The sequence below is a fragment of the Peromyscus maniculatus genome, chromosome 4 (genome assembly GCF_049852395.1).
Source record: "Peromyscus maniculatus bairdii isolate BWxNUB_F1_BW_parent chromosome 4, HU_Pman_BW_mat_3.1, whole genome shotgun sequence".
Lineage (NCBI taxonomy): Eukaryota > Metazoa > Chordata > Mammalia > Rodentia > Cricetidae > Peromyscus > Peromyscus maniculatus.
In genome coordinates, this window is record NC_134855.1 from 78,563,907 (window position 1) to 78,582,194 (window position 18,288).

The 18,288-nt window shown below is 39.6% G+C and overlaps 1 protein-coding gene across 4 annotated transcripts in view; it reads right to left on the reverse strand.

The window, feature by feature from the left end:
- Trim44 (tripartite motif containing 44) overlaps window positions 1–18,288 on the reverse strand; it is a 110,978-nt gene that overhangs the window by 91,960 nt on the left and 730 nt on the right. For all 4 annotated transcript variants that reach the window (XM_042275805.2, XM_076570145.1, XM_076570146.1 and 1 more), the window contains exon 2: window positions 549–626. In XM_042275805.2, the coding sequence (XP_042131739.2) occupies window positions 549–626 (78 nt within the window). The remainder of the gene's footprint in view (window positions 1–548; window positions 627–18,288) is intronic.

Genomic DNA, 18,288 nt, shown 5'->3' on the forward strand with positions numbered 1-18,288 from the left:
ACCTCCACTTGCATCCCCACTCTAGTTTGACATCTCCCAGAATATCAATCCTTCAGCTCCCCAAATCTTGAAAGAAGCTGAGATGCTCTGGTTGATCATTTCCTCAACCAGACTCTAGGTAACAAGGACAAAGGCATGCTCAGAGGCAGCTGCCTCCTGTAAGCTAGGGATTGACAAGGCATATTTAGTACTGTGCACCAAATGGCCAGGGACCAGAATTATGCTGATGAGTATCTCAGATGCCTTTGGGTAGATCTAAGGGACACAGAGGACAGAAGTCTCAAAGGTCTGGTAAGGAAAAATTAAAAATGCACTTCTCTGCAATTCAGAAAAAAACAATTAATGATTATATGTTCTAAGTCATAAAATAGACAAGGGGAAATAGATGACTTTTCCCCAGGCATATGAGAACACTGTTTTTGACGTGAGGCTTAATTGAATCTAAACAGAAAGTACAGATAGATGATCATTAACACTCCCTGTACTCAGATCAAGGAGAACAAATGCTTGAGGTACCAACACCCAGTTAATTCCAAAACAATACTTACTTTAGGGTCTGAGCTCTTGAACTTTAACCTTTCCACCAACTCTATCATAGCTGCTTTCAGTCCACCCGAATCTTTGCTCTAGGAGAAAAAAAGTCAAGAGTCACTACGCAGCATATCATTGCTTTCTCAAACACAAACAGTATTTCAGAGGACAAAAAGGACAGTGAAACAGAAAACAAATTTGTCATCTTATTAGGCAAGAGGACCAAACAACTAAGGAAGGTGTGCTGTGCTGTCCCTTCCCGTCTCCATCACAGACGAGGGTTAAAGCAATAGACTGGAATGAAAATTAAACACACTTTGTGGCTGGGTGTGGCAGCACTTCCCTTTAATCCTAGCACTCAGGAGGAAGAGACAGGAGGATCTCTGTGAGTTTGAAACCAGCCAAATCTACATAATGAGTTCCAAGCCAGTCAGGCTACAGAAGGAAGGAAGGAAGGAAGGAAGGAGGGAGGGAGGGAGGGAGGGAAGAAAGAGCAGGGGAAAGGTGAGAGGGAGGGAAAATTAAATAAATACAATTTGCACAGGATGACTTCACTGCCTCATCACAGACCCAACTGTGCCTGTGTTCAAGACCCTACAAAGGAGAGTTCTGTCTTATGGACTACTGATTTTTACTTTGAAGCTTTATGTATCAGATACATAAGTATACCATTTATATATACTTACAAAAATTAAACATCTCAGGCTTAAATTCAAATGGAATTACCATCTGCTAGTTATCAACAGAAGTGTTTTGAGTGGGACACATGGTTTTGAAGTTGTTTGGCACCAATTAGTTGACTAACCTAGGACAAATTATTGAATTTCTCAAAATCATCTCTTTTGACTACAAAATGGGGATAATATAAAGGGTAATATGAGGCTTAATTGAAATGTTTGCAGAAGTATTAGCAGAGTATGCAGCATATACTTAAGTGTTCCAAAATGACACCTGCTTGTTATTATTTAGAGTAGTACAATCCAACAAAAATGTAATGTGCGCCCCCATAAAACCTCTATGTTACCTTAAGTTTCAGAGTAGCTATAATAGGAAAGTAAGACCACTTATACATTTTACTTAAGTATGTCTAAAATATTAGCAACATATAATTTCAATATGAGATCTTACTTATTAGCCTCTGACCTTTGTCTGCTCTGGCCCATTTCTTCTCTTGGGAATCCTTTCTTTCTTAATAAATTACCTCTTCTACCACTCACAAACACACACACACACACACACACACACACACACACACACACAACACACACACACACACACACACACACACACACACACCAGGGCTGGGGATGGGGGCAAAAGGACAGAGGAGGGAGACATAGAGGGAGGGGGAGAGAGTCTTATGATTCCCACTCACCTCCAACTAGGTCTTTGAAATCTAGTTCTTATTCATACAGCCCAATTCAACCTGGACTAGGCACATTTCATGTTACATGTGGCTATGCCCACTGCAGAGGTCAGCACAGAATACATACCCTTACTGCCTGGTTTCAAATGCCAACTCTAGTAGTCCTACCTTCTGCATCTCTACATCTTTCTATAAAATGAAGCTAGCAATAGTATTGCCCACTGCGTACAGCTGAAAGAGATAATTGTGTTCATTGTAGGCCAGGATAGTTAGAAGAGGACCTAGCACTGGATAAAAAGAATGAAACACGCATTTAATTATTATTTTTGTCTGTTTTCTTTGTGATGTTTTGAGTTCCTTAAAGGATAAAACTATCTTTTAATGTCTGTATCTCCTACACCCTGCATCAAGAAGGTGGTGCTTTGCCAGGGCCAGAATAATGGCTCAGCAGGTAAAGGCACTGTCATTCCAATGGTTTCAAGTCCAATGACCTGAGCTCAATTCCTGGTACCCACACAAAGGTGGAAGGAGAAACTGGTTCCATAAACTTGTTCTCTGACCTTCACACATGTACACACATGCATGTCTACAAATATTCTTTCTCTCTGAAAATTTTTAAGACATATAAGGCAGTCTTAAAAACAAACAAAGGTGTAAAATGTCCACTGAATGAACAAGTAGATATAAAATCATAAGAAACACTCTCGTTATAATTCATGCATGGAGCAAGATCTAATTTATTTCCTTATCCCAGAAATTCTATGAGCAAGGACAGGACCACTTATTTTACCAGTAAGGAAACAAGAATAAAGACAGGGATTGTCATTTTATGGGAGAAGGTACAAGTAAGAAGTACAAGAATAAACAAATACTACAAAAGTCACTTACTCAAAATCAGCATGAAGAGCAATCACAGGTTGGACAGTCTCCAAATCTACAAAGCTAATTCAATTCTTCCCAAACAGGAAATACTTTGTAAGACTCTTAGTTAGGATTTCTATTATCGTGAAGAGACACCATGACCATGGCAATTCTTATAAAGAAAAACATTTAATTGAGGTGGCAGCTTACAGTTTTGGGGGCTTAGTCCATTATCATCATGGCATCAAGAGCATGGCAACTAGTAGTATGGCGGCATGCACGCAGACATGGTGCTGGCTATATCTTGATCAGAACTGAAACGTTGGGCGGTATCTTGCACATAGGAAACCTCAAAGCCTGCCTCCACAGTGACACACTTCCTTCAATAAGGCCACACCTACTCCAACAAAGCCACACCTCCTAATAGTACCACTCCCTATGAACTGTGGAGGCCAATTACATTCAAACTACCACCGACTCCATTCCATAAATTAAAATATACTAAAATCTGTCTTCTCCCACTAACCTTCTTCCCTTCCTAAGACTACAAGTAGAAAGTATCATACGACCATATGTCCTCTCTGAACACAACTGAGATCACATTTCCATTCTAGCTGTGGTTCTAAAGTTTAGTCATTTCTATTTTTTAAGTGGTGGCTTATAATTCTCCCAGTTTCTCCAGTCTTTAATCTCTGTGGTCTCACACCTGACAGTTGGGAACAGGAATCTAGAGGTCACATACCAGGGAGGGTGAAACTTTAAAAAAAGGGTTAAGTTACCAGACACAATCCTGCTTTTTAAAAGATGATCAGACAAAAGAGCCTGTCTGGTGATATCATTCCTCTAATCTACTCTTATTGGCTGAACAAGCAGGTCACTTGTCCCTGGAAAGCTCTCCCCCTCCCCAACATAGACAAAGACACATGCACCCCTCAGCTGTCAGCACCCATTATAAGCTATTCAGCAAGAGCCCTGATGGATTATGACTTTCCCCCTGGCTGTAAAAAACAGAAAGGAATGCACTAAACTATGTCTTAAAAGCCTTCAGAAACAAAGAATGAAGGAGGAATCCCTAAGCAGCAAACAGACTTTTTGCAGGCAGCTGTGCCTTGCTAATATAAAGAGATGAGGAAACCCTATGCCTTTTCCTAAAGATGCATTTCATCAGCAGAATATTTCCTCCTGTTCACAAAACATCAAAAGCATCACCTACCCAGGGGAGACCCAGAGCAGCACCAAGAGAGTCTCCCTTCAGGAAACCATACAGTCTACCTCTCTCTCCAGCCAACTCACTTATCCTCAAACATTAATCGGGCTTTATATTGAGCCTGCTATGTTTACCCTCAAAACAAGTATGAAGAAAAGCCTTCCTAATACCACCATCACCAAGAATGAAAAGAGAATGTTTCTTTAGGGCAGATCTGTCTCTGACAAGTTTTAGAACTGGTGCAAAACTACAAAAGGAAGATCCTGGTGCAAGTTCACCCCACCCACAACCCCTGTATTCTCCACATCTACTCTCTTGGGAGCCTTATGCATAGGTGTTCAATTGAGTATGCAAGCTCTGCAAACACCTTCTCAAACAGTCTCTATGGCCACACCTGCGACCTAAGGCTAAATACATAACATGGGTAGAATTCATTGGCTTGATCCATCTTCATACAGACAGGCTCTATAGGCCCTGGTAGTGGGCTCAAGACATTCTGTCAGAGTTCTTGGAAAGCAGTCTGTAAGGGGACAGGAATGGTGAAAGGAAGGAACTTGGAAGACACAGGGCAGAGGCTAAGAGGTAGTTTGGGTCTAAGGGTGGAGTCTGAGTCTAAGTAGTCCCAATCTGTAGAGCTTTATCACGTTTCGGCTCATTGTTGAGGGCAGTCTAGACAATCAGAACTGAATCTTATATATACACAGGCACACACACTGCTATATATCCCCCAATGTTTCCTCTGAATCCTTTGTTCTGAGAACTGGGCGAGGACACAAAGGCAGCTAATTCCAATCTTGCAAGTATCTAGTCCCATAAATGAACAGATTCTACCATGTCATTTTGGAGCAAGTGGCACAGCTAGAGAAGAGGGCTTTTCCTTACATGGTACCTCCATCCCATAAAGCCATCTAGGACACAGGTCAGCATGCGCATACCTTGTTTTATGCACTTCTTTCCTCTACCAAGAGAGTGCAAAATAAACAAGTGCTGTGCTGTGACACCTATAGCTCAGAATCTGATCCATGGTCACAAAAGTCAGTTCCTAGGGTTAAGTCACAGTAAAACTAAAGTGATGTCCACCTCTCAGGCAAAGCTCCAAAGCACTGTCACAGGCTCTTTTGCTGGTATTCCTCGATACCCTTAAAAGTGCCAAATTCTCATGCTGCGGATAAAAAAAAAATAGCTGGTGGAAATCAAAATAAGGAACCCAAAGGGCTTCAACACCCCTTCACTAGCATTTCACACTAACCAGAGATAATGTATTCACACTTAACAGTAGTTAAAAATGGTGTCATGGAAATTAAATCATGCCTCCCAAATCACAAAACCAATCAATGGCAAAACCAGGAACAGAAAGGTAGAAATGCAGAAGATAACATGTACAAGAGAAAAGACTAATATCAACAATATATTAAAAATGTTTAAGAATTTTCTATAAATCAGTAAGCCCATAAGAAATGTGAACAAAGGATATGAACAGAAAAGGTGAAATGAGACGCATGCATCAGAAGACACAAAAGATGCTCAAAGTTACTCATAATTAAGATATTATTCCTTACCCATCAAGCTGAAAAGGATGTTTTAATCCGAAGTAGCCAGTACCAAGGGACTTTGGGGAAATTCTGTATGTTTGATTTTGAAGTATAAAGTGAAAATGCTATTCTGAAACCACATGTCTATGACGTACACTCCCATCTTCCTCTTGAGGAAAGATATATGTCAAAGGTGCATACACAAAAATATTTATAATATTTTCAATAGTGAAGAACTACATATCCCAAGTGTCCAATAGTGAATAAATAAGCAACTATGGAATTAAAGAACTATGGAATATGACATAATAAAGAAAATAAAGTAGATCTTATATATCTTGATTTATGACAGATATACTATGGGATTTCTTTTAAACTTGCAAATTAATTCATACAGTATATATTTTCTATGGGCAATATATATATGTATACAAAAATAAAAGCAATTATTTCTGGGTCTGGTATTAAGCATGGTAGTAGGAAGATTTTAGATTTAGTTCAATGTACTACTAGTGGCATATTTAAGATTTAATTTTTTTTTTTTTTTTTTTTTTTTTTTTGGTTTTTCGAGACAGGGTTTCTCTGTGTAGCTTTGCGCCTTTCCTGGGACTCACTTGGTAGTCCAGGCTGGCCTCGAACTCACAGAGATCCGCCTGGCTCTGCCTCCCGAGTGCTGGGATTAAAGGCGTGCGCCACCACTGCCCGGCTTAAGATTTAATTTTTAAAAACAACAATGAGACAGAGGGAAAAGGTAGGTTAAAGATATAAGAATGGAAAGCCTGGGACTCATACTTCTAATGTCTTTCCCATTAGTTTACCTAAACTTAAATACTAGGGCCTATTTTTTTTTTTAATGTAGTAAATATATGAACCAGCAGGAATGAGAGGATCTTTACCCAGTGTTCCTGTATAGATTTCAAGTGGCCTAAAATTCTTAAAACCACTGAACATGCCATAGTGGCTTCTCTTAGGTTCCCCCCAAAAAAGAGTTTAACTCTCCTAGTGTAACACACATTGTACAAAGAAAGGAGGCCAAATACTACTCCTAGTTGCCACTAGTTGCTATGTGAGCTTAGGAAAGTAATTTAGTATCTGGGTTTCTATTTTTTCTATCTTTAAATAGAGAAGACGACAGGATCAGATGCTACAAATGTGCAGCTTGTAATCTACAGAGCTGTTTCCTTTTGCTTTTAGTGTTGTCCTATATATCACAGTGGCATTTAAAATTAGCTACAGGCTGGCAGTGTGGTGGCACACACCTTTAACCCCAGCACTCAGGAGGCAAAGCCGGGCAGAAGAGCCAGGCAGATTTCTGTGAGTTCCAGGCCAGCCTGGTCTAGAGCGAGATCCAGGACAGGCACCAAAAGACAGAGAAACCCTGTCTCGAAAAGGGGGGTGGAGGGGTGTGGAGGGATATAGCTACAAATGTTTCCAATCAGGAGAGACCTACCAGGTAAAATGGTGGTCTGGTAGCTCTCTCCCTATGGGCCTATGAAAGACCCGAGTTAGAATTAGAAAAACAAACAAACAAACAAAACCCTATTCTATTTCAGAGAGGAAGAGCCTCAAAAATTCAAACTTAGTGATAGAGCAGCTGGAAAGTGCAGAGAAAGTAGGTAGAGCCAAACACAACCCCAGCCTCAAAACAAAGTCCCTGTGGGAGGAGAGGAAGCAGAAGCCTCCCTCATTGAAGAGATAAGCCAGCAGGGCTGGCAAAATGAGACCCAAAGTCCTAGCTACATGATGAGCCCATAGCTCTCACAGTTACAAGCTTTGGTGAGACAGTGATTGCCCCAACAATGAGACCAATTCTGTAAATACACTGGAGGGCAGTGCCTAGGTACTATCTAGAGGGCAGACTGTTTTAAACTGAGGTATCCTGGAGGCCTGAGAAAGCAGTTATCAAAGAGCCTGAACTCAACTGTCAAAGCCTAGGGTGAGAGACTGTCCCGACAGCAGCTGTATAGAATGAAAGAAGTGGACACTAAGAAGCAGAAGCATGCAGGAGCAGGAGGCTCAATGAAATGAAGACCACTGGGAAAAGAAGCCCTGCTTTCCAGCCAACGTCATCAAATAAGGAATTCTGAGGTCTGGTCTTCCTGAGACTAAGATTATCAGGCAGATCAAACCGCTAGAGCCCACCAACCCACCATTGATTGTAGAGGCGAGAAGTCTAAAGTACCAAAGGACTACTTGGCACCTACAGTGGGGCAGTTAATGCTTTCTAGGTTTTCAAAGTACAGAGACAGGTCTTCATGTACAAATCTAAATGCTGTTTTTGCTTCCCCTCCCAACACACTTGGGAGGTATGCATTCCCCAAAGCTACCCCAGATAGAACACTAATCAGCCTACGAGACAGTCTGGGGAGTCTCCAGAAAAAAGAAGAGCACGCCAGCCCCACAGACTACAAAGCTAACTGTGGATAGCAGAAGTCTTTGATCCACAAAAGGAAGCTACTAAAGTGAAGAGAGACTCAACTCTTGTCCTGTTCAGGCTCAGCACCAGCATAAATCATCTAACAAAAGTCTTCAGGTTCCACTTACCCTTCCTACCCAAGCATAGAATGGCAGTCTCCAACTTTGAGGGCCCAGAAAAAGGCTGCTCTATCTCATCCTTTTAGTTTCCTATTTTTCATACTTTTATGCTTTGCCTTTTGAAGCAGGTATTATCCTGATATAAAAACTAAGGACATAACAAAAACTATAAACCTACAGATACAAAAGTTCTCAACCAAATACTTGAGAACTAAATTCAACAACACACTAAGAAGAACATATGATGAAGCTGGTTTCATCCCAGGGATTCAAGGCTGGTTCAAAATATGAGGGAAACAACAACAAAGGAATACAAATAGGATTCTTCCTATTTGCAAATGATATAACCATAAACTTAAAAGACCCTAAAAACTCTCCAAGGAAAATTTCAGACTTAATAAGCACCTTCAGCAAAGAAACAGGATATAAAAATCAGAAACTTTTCTATATACCAACAATAAACTTTCCATGAACAATTAGGGAAAATTTCCCATTCACAATAGCTTAAAAACAAAACAAAATCTTGAGAATAAACCAAACCACAGTATTAAGAGACTTCTATAATGAAAATCTAAAGACACTGAAAAAAGAAACTGAAGACTCTAGAGAATGGAAAGACTTCCCATGCTTAGGGATCGGCAGAATTAATATTGCTGAAATAATATCACCAAGAGTGGTCTACATATTTAACACAATCCCCATCAGAATTCAAGTGGCATTCTTCACAAACACAGAAAAAAAACATTATTATGGATAAGACCCCGAATAGCCAAAATAGTCAGAAAAAACAATGCTGGAGTGATTACAGTATATGATCTCAAGCTACATTACAGAAATATAGTGATAAAACTTCATGGTACAGAATAGAATGTAGACCAATAGAACAGAACCCAGGACCCACAAATCACACAACTACAGTCACCTAATTTTTGACAAAGCTCTCGATTATACAACTGGCAATGAATCAAAGGCCTTACTATAGAACCTGAGATGTTGAATGAAGCTACTAGACTCTAGGATCTTTCCTCTAAGCCCTGGAGGAAAACAGCAGACACACTTTAAGATAAAGATATTGAAGGCAGCTGTGGTGATGCACACCTTTAATCCCAGCACTCAGGAGGCAGAGGCAGCCTGGTCTGAGTCTAAGGACAGATTAGTCTACAGAGCAAGTTCCAGGACAGCCAGGACTACACATAGAAACCCTGTCTCACAGGGGAAAAAAAAGATACAAACAGAGACGTAAATGTTTAATGCAACACCATTCACAACAGTTGATTTATGAAACCATTATAGGCATTCAACAACAGAGGAATGGAAAAGAAAAATATGGTGTATATGGATACATACAATGAAAACATTTTCAGACAAAAAGAAAAATGAAATTATGACATTGGCAGGAAAATGGCAGCAACTGAAGATAATCATATTAAGCCAATTAAGACAATGGCAAAATGCTAAATAGCATGTTTTCTATTACTTGTGGTTCTTAGATGTGTGTATATGCCTGTGTATACCTTGAAAGTAAAAGTAAAGCTAAGGGGACAATGGGGACCAATGACAGGAGGAGGGTTGGGAAAGGGAGGTTATGAGGGGAAGTATGTTCAACATACTATAATGTACAAAAGCTTAAACATTTAAAAACAAGACTTGGTGGGTAGATAAATCTACTCCCAGAAGCCATAAAGTTACTAAATGAAAATTCCAGTTGAAGGAGTGGGCCATTTTCCTGAGTTATTGGCCAGGGAAGCCCCAGAAACTCTCAAAACAATACAGGCTATTAGTCAATGCTGTTGGCTTCGCCCCACAACTATATGGTAAGACCATATTACTAAAGATAACCACATACTTTGGTTGCAGGATATAGAGAAATCAAGTGGGAGCAGAGCTGAAAGTTTCCTCCCTACTGACTAGCTTCCCAGTCAAACTAGTGCCAAAAGGTTCCATGCAGGCTGCTATAGGCAAAATGCCATTAACAGTCTTACTCAGCTATGGATCCTGTGAAGTTCCCAGCAGTTGTGTGCGCACTGGTGCAACAGTGGCATAATTTTTATAGGGTAACCAACTCTTCTGTTTGGACTTCATCCACAGGAGGAAATTCATGTCTAGTAGGGAAACCTAGATCCAGAAATAAAATGCATGCTTCTTTTTTTTTTGGTTTTTCGAGACAGGGTTTCTCTGTGTAGCTTTGCGCCTCTCCTGGAACTCACTTGGTAGCCCAGGCTGGCCTCGAACTCACAGAGATTCGCCTGCCTCTGCCTCCCGAGTGCTGGGATTAAAGGCGTGCGCCACCACCGCCCGGCGCATGTTTCTTATATGTGGATCCTGGAATTTAATTTTTATGTAAGTTTAGGTAGGAGATGTATAGGTCATGAAACTAGAACCATGAATGGAAAGGGCGATGTACAGGGGGAATAGAATACATATGACATGAAAATGGGAATGGAGGTTACTGGGAGAAGAGATTACCAGGAGGAAGGAAAGGGGAGAAAGAAGGGGAATTGAGGAGAAGAATCAACAAAAATAAAGAATATGGGAAAATGCCATAATGAAACCCATTACTTTACATGCTATTTTAAAATTAAACATTATGTTAAAAAGAAATGAAATGAAAAATTAATATCACCATGCCGTAAGTAAAAATCTTTGCCACGTTCTACATTTTATTTAATTTCTAACTTGAAACTCACTCCCATGCTGGGCAACCATCTTTAGTTCCTCAAACTCAAAATTATTCTTGGATCTAAAATCCATTAGCATGTATTTTTTATTTTTACAATTGTTTTGAAAGATTTTATTTTTAATTTATGTGTCTCTGTGTACATATCTATGTATGCCACATGGGGGCAGATGCCATAGAGGCCGAAGGGGGTGTAGGATCCCCTAGAACGGGAGTTACAGGTGGTTGTGAGCCACTCAACACTGGGAACTGAACTCTAGTCCTCTAGAAAAGCAGTAAGCATTCTTAACAGCTGAGCTGTCTCTCTAGTCCCTCAGCTGTTTTAAACCTAACTCTAACATGTATGTTAAACCTGTATGTTCTTTTCCATCTTCTACCTCAACACTGGGCAAGTGGTAATACTCAAACTCTTGCTACGATATAGTCCATTCTCCACACAGAAAATGAGTCAAGTTTTGTTTTCTTTTGTTAGATTGGGTTTTTGTTTGTTTGTTTTGCTCTTGTTGTTGTTTTTGAAATAGGGACTCAATATGTTGGAACTTGCTTGCCATCCTACCTCAAACTCCCATGTGTAGATTAAAGGTGTACACTACCATGCAAGCTGAGTAAAGTCTTAAGAACATAAATCGGATCACTTATTCCCTTGCTTAAACAGAACAAGGCCACTCAGAAGAAAATCCAAGGTCTTCATAATGGTCTACTTGGTAACCTGAACTTTTCACTCCTCACCACCTCCCTAAGCCTGCCCTTATTCCTTATACTCTGGTTTCATCCTATGGCCTTTACACTCATTCTGTCCATCTGAACTACTATGCCCCCAGACCCTCCCATGACTGGCTCTAGCTCTAACTGAGCTGTTAGAGCAGTATTAGAGCCACCCATTCCCAATACAACAATTAAAGAGACAAATGAAAGCGAAAAGCAGAGAAAGAGACTATTCAATGTGGCCACATTGGGAAGAGGAAGAAAATTCAGGGTTTATTGGTCCCAAAACTATCTTCAGGATATTGACATGAATTTTAGGGTTAATTAAGCAGGTCCAGCTTAGGTGTGGTCTTGCCCATTATTAATTTTCTCAGCTCAGGTCCTACATGTAGTCTGGTAAATTGTTAAACCCACAATCTGTTAATAGATGAGGGTGCAGCCTGGTTCTCCTGACTGCAGGTGAATTTTATTTAATCAAACACATTTTGCATCATTAAACAAATGTTCCAGAGCATTAAAAAAAAAAAGTAGCACACCTTCAATGTTCTACAAGATGCTCTATCCTTTTAGGTTTTGCTCTTCTCAAAAGTCAAGCTGACTTAAGTAGAAAGGGTTTGGTCTCTCCTTCCACTACCGCAACAAATGAAGGCAGATGCCAGCTTTCATCCTGCTTTTAGACGCCGTGGGCTCATGAGGACTCAGTACTGTCTAGCAGAAGTGGCTTCTATGTACCGGTTTCAAGGCCACTATTTCAGGTCCTCTTCAGATCCTTCAACTGCCTTCCTCTCCTCTCACTCTACCTAGTCTATAGTGTATTTCTACCTTTCTAGTGGGTTTGTTCACAAAATTGAGCATTATTTCAAATATTATCTATTACTTAAATTTGCTTAGTACGTATTGTTCACAGACTAAATTCAGTGACATCAGGGACTTAAGAATTACTTATTGTTAGGTTCTCTACAGTCAAAAATACCCCATATGGAAATTATTTTTTATAGATTTTCTTTAAATATAAAAGTTATCATTCAATACATATATTTCTACTAGTTGCCTGCTTTTCAAACATTGTTTTGAGATTTAGTCACAGTTCTGGTTTATTGATTTTCATGTCAATTTATGGTATCTAATTATGATTATCCCATAATTTATCTGTGCTACCTTCTGTCAAAGGGCATTTTAGTTTCAGTGACTAGGTGGAAGTAAACCATGTACAGTGACAATCTGACTTGCTCAGGTGCATGAGAGGCTCTCTGTAGCTGATGACTTTAAGCTCTTGCTTAGGTACTCCCTAAAAGAATTTTGGAAAACCGTGCTTCCTCCTACATTTTAAACTGACAGCTAAACGGGGCATGCATGGTAGCACACACCTATAATCTCAGCACTTGGAAGCCTGAGACAGGAAGATTGCTACAAGTTTGAGACCCGACCAGCAAGGACTACATAAAAAGACCCTGTTTTGAAAGGTCAAAAATAAGAAATGAAGAAATAAACAAATTGTCAGCTAAAATATCTCAGCATAAATTTTCCACCTGGAAAATTAAAGGATTTCAATAAATAATGTATTGAATGAATAAAGAAATCAAAAGGAAACATAAGGCCATTAAATTCAAGTAACACAAATACAGCTTAATAATGTACCTCATAAAACTGTGGGAAAAGTTAAATGACAAGCATGTATGAAGTTCACAGTACAGATGGTGGCACACAGGAAGTTCTCCACACATTCTGTTGCCATTGTGATTGTTACTAACTGAATACACACTGACAACTCAGGATCAGATAATAAACTAAACAAATGCTGAATAGGAAGAAATTAAGAAAGCCACTTGTTACAACAAACTATTCTGCAGAATAGGAAATCTTTTAGGCGGATGAGAGAGTAGTTTGAAAGTATTTATGCATGAAGTATATCCCTGTAGACAGCAGTCAACAGGAGAATGGTTCTGTGAAAGGTAAAAAGCATAAATGAGAAGAATTAACTCAGAATACACACAGAATAAAAGGAATAGGAAGAACGTGCGTTCTGGTATCAGAACTGAATTCAAATACTTCTTTTTACTTAGTACTGTGAACTGAAGTTCCCAGAAAAAACAAAGTTAGCCCACAACAATAAAAACACCCCAACTGTTAAATACTCTATGAGACTGATGGACTCATTAGAACTCCCGTGGTTGTGGAGAGCTGGAATGTTGAATCATTTTGTGCTATCTTTAACCTATTAAACAGCTATTTATTGCTCATTTTTGTATTTGAACTAACACCCTTGTAACTATCAGGCAAGATCTTTTTTGGAACATACAAATTGTAATTTCTATAAATCCAAAGGCTAAGAATGTTATCAATAGCATCTGAGGTCTACAACAGAAACTTTCCACTTAGCTGTAGACCTGATGTAGGTGTAGCTGTGCACCTGATGCTCCCACCAATGGATTATGAGACACTTTTCTCTATGATGTTCTCTACTCTGTTCCTATAAATATTTCATGAAGCTGTCACCATCTTGCATAAGGTATCTAGAGTAACCTGAATCTGTGTTTCTGGGCAATGGGCACTCATAATTGGCTCAATTGGCTCTGGAATAAACTCTTACTCCTTTGTGGTAAAAACTGTGATCCTGCATTGACACTGAGTGACCTGGCAAAACCTCTTTAAACATCTGGTCCCTCATCTGTAAAATGGGACTCATGGCAACAACGCCTGCTGGAGTAAAGATCAAATGTAAAAACATATGAAATGTATTCAAATTTCTGAATAAATGGCAGCTATTACTTTCTTTTTCCTTTATCTCTAGAAGAGTCTCCAAATTCAACAAACTGTAATCTTTTAATTTTACATATTCAGACAAAGGTTAGCATTTTTACTCTCTATAATTATTAAGTCAGACTCTGCAATTCAACACAACTTATACCCTGCCAGGGTTCATAAAGACCCAAAGTCCTAGAAGAACAGGGGGGTCTATAGAAACTTCTCTTCATAACTATCTACTAGAGTAACTGAGCCTATCCTCTACCCAGAAAATAATCAATTGTTCCCATCATCCCTCAACTTCCGTAAAAGCTTCCACAGTTACAGAGTATAAAACTGAATCTAAAGAGGACAACAGCCAAACCTATGAACCCAAAATAGACTAGCAGCTGTGTTTTGGGTAGCTAATGCATAAGACACCAGCAGGACACTGAAATACACAGGAACCTGTCTCTGAAGAAAAGTTTTCAGTAGCCTATCAAATTAGCAGATTAGAGCAGGCAGAAAGAACAGAAGGAGAGGGGGCTGACAGTTTTCACAAAAGAAAGCTTAGTGTCCAGAACATCTACTGCTACCAGACTAACTTGCCCAGAACTAGGCTCAGAAAAGAGATGGCCTCAGATAGCTTTCTATAGTAATAAGGTAATAAGAGCCATCAGTTTCTGGGTGCTTAGAAGATCATGCACTGTTCTAGTTCTAGGCTCTATGTATGAGCTTATTTCTCTTTACCATACCCCCAGGGATGGGGGGGGGAGGGGAGACATAATTATGCCCATGTTAAAAAACCAAGACTCAGAGAAGCTGACTGAATTACCCAACTACGCCTGTAATTACACAACTAGACCTGTAAGGATAAGGGCAAAGACTTCAATATTCACTCTACAGTTCGTCCTTGGTAACAAAATGTCACCTTTTAGTTTGTCATCTGTGGCTTGGTGAAATGATTATTTTCTAGCCACCCTTACATATCCCTCAGACAAAGCATGGGATTGAGTTCTGCCCCATGAAACCTAAGCAGGAATACATGCTTCTGAAGAGATGCCTTAAAACAGAGGGGAGTATCCCTCACTTTTATGTCTGTTATCTTAGAAGTTACAAGTGCTGGCTAGACTTCAGTGGCCATCTCAGTTTGTAACAAAGATGGCAGAGAGGAGCTGGCAAGAGCCAAGATAAAACTTCATGCTTCCTCCAATCTTAGACTGCCGACATCCAGACATCAATTACATGAGGGAGAAATAGCCATCCATCCTGTAGGAACTGCTACCAGTTTAGGATTCCAAGTTATTCCATTACTTCATGTATAGATGAACTGAGTCCCAACATAAATACTGATACACTACAATACAATCTCTTTATCACTTCTTCAGTAATGCCTTACTAGATAAAATTATTATACTTTGTATCATAAATCAAGTAGGTCATGTGTGTCTATTATCCAATAGGCCCTATGCTAGGTGCTGGGAACATAGTGAAGACTAACATATACTGCTAGACTTAGAAAAGTTGATAACACAGAGGGAACAGAACCAGCACTAACATAATAACCATTATTTGGGGTTACAGTAAATGCATACCAATTGTTGCTCTGGTGGCACAGAGAAAGTTTATCTAATACCATACCTACCCATTCCTTCCTTCCTATCTTTCAAAGCATGCCTCAAATACCACTTTTGCCAATAAACCATTCCTGGTGTCATGCCTCTGGCTAAAACCACTTTCTTTCTCTAAACTCATACAACATGCCATCCTGTTTATAACTCTCCTCTACACTTGATCTCATCTGAAAGGCCAGGAAGCAACTGTTCACATCTCTCCTCTAAATACTCAAACCCGCAAAAAAAGTAAAACTATATATTTTTTTTTAAAAATCAGTTTTATTTCCCACTGATGTTGTCTTGAGCTCTGTTATAATGAGTGTCTCCCTCTCTGTCTTTGTCTCATGACCTGCGTCCCCTGAGCCAGGCTTTTGGATTTCTCATCTCTACCCCACATACCAGAGCCACAGCTTTGTTCTTTGCCTATACTCTACCTTCTACTCAGAGAGGTCCTGAGTGCCTGTGCTCCTTGCTGCCAGCCAACAGTTCAGCCCCAGATTATAGATAGGAAGACGTGTACACAAGGGAGCTGCCATCTCAGACTGAATAAAAAGTAATACTCAAGTTGAGACTAAAGTGGTGCCACTTAAGGGTGGGTCTGTCACATACCAAGCCATCCTCTTTACCTTCAGCTTTTTCACCTTCTGATAAATACTTACAGATCTACTGAGTACCCAGTGCGTCATACTATTAGTAATCTATTAGAAAAGGAAAAGGAAAATGAGACGGAAGATAGGTGAAATGGATAGAAACAATGGAGAAACAATACACACACACACACAGGTATATGTATATACATACACATAAGTTGATGAGGAAAAAGACAGATAATCTAATCCTGAGTTTGCTCTTTTGATCTGACAGTACATCACAAAAGAGGAAATACAAAAGATACTCAGAAACCGAAGGACTGCAATTAAAACCACAATATGACACCATTCATTACATAATCACCACACTGGGGAAAATTAAAAATACTGTTAATACCAAGTGGTGGTGAAGACTCAGGGCAACAGGAAATGTTTTCATAATTATGCAAACTAGAACAACCACTTGGAAAACAGATGGTAACACTGGGTACTATTTCCACTTAAATATAGGAAAATGGCTATCAGGAAGCATGACCAAGAATGCCTGTACCTACACTACTTTTTGAGGAGATGTGTCATTTTGTTTTTGAGACAAGATTTTCCAAACTCACTATGGACTTGAGATCGACACTGAACTCTGATCCTCCTGCATCCACCTCTGGAATGCTGAATTACAGACATGCACCTGTTACACCTGCATTAGTTGTAACAGCTAGAAATTCCAGAATCTAGAAACAAGTCAAATGTTCATGTACATGGTAATTCGCGGCATATCCATAAAATGGAATTCAATACAATACAATTCATTGAAAAATAAATCGCAGCCAGTAAATGAACAAATCTCACAAATGTCTTTTAAAAACTGAATCAAATTCAAAACACTGTATTACAATACATTTCAGGCTTAAAAATGCACAAAAATGCTGTAACACATAAAGATAACCAAGAAAAGTATTAGCCCAAAAGTCAGGAAAATGGTTACCAAAAGAAGACACAAGAAAGAGATATGAAGAATGTCACTATTAGTAATAATGTTCTATTTCTGATCTGGGTGGAGCTCTCACAAGTATTTGTTTTGTAGTTATTTGCTAGACTGCATATTTTGTGCACTTCTGAATGTGTATTTTACAAAAAAAATAGGAGTAAGGGAAATATCAATACGAAGTATTTTCACTATCAAAGTATTAGTTATTCTGAGACCAGTGGCTGTAAGACTGTTGAGGAAAACAGCCATAATATGACATTTACCAATTCGCACCACTTACCACAGCACACAGAAAAACTGTTCTTACTGATCATAGCCATCCACTGTATACATAAAAGGCACCCCAAATGCAAATATTTACTAAATGTCTACTGCTGACCAAAAACAGGTCCAAGATAATATATCCAAGTCTAGACAGTGGCCATGAAAACCTCTGTCCCGCACCAATTTAGCCTTCCAGCTACACACCTTCCTACTAACTCTGAAAACGAAGTGCCTAGGGAAACTCAAGGCACACACCAAGTCACCGTCTTTCGGAGTCTTTTCACTACAAGAACTGGCTACTTGGTTTTGTCAAAAATCATGGTTTCTCACATTTTCAGGTGGGCAGAGTTGCCATAACAAGAGCCCTAAGTCAACACGGATCCTAACAATGGTGATGATGTGAAAATTGGCCTAAATGGCGTCAAAATTCTCAAGGAATGCTCTATCTGGGATCCAGGGAGAAGTGACTTGCAAATTTTTAGAAATCAGACCCAAGGTTTTCCGTGTACTTGTATTTTCTCAGATGAGCATCGACAACTTGACAATTTCAACCAAAATGGTAGGAGTGGGCACTGCTTCCCAACCAAGTGGCTCGTTTTGTTTTGTTTTGAGAAGAGAGAGACATGAAAACGAACGTGGTCACAGCTACGCTATCTGGGTTGAAGCTGGGGGTCCTGGCCCCCTTAGACATATGT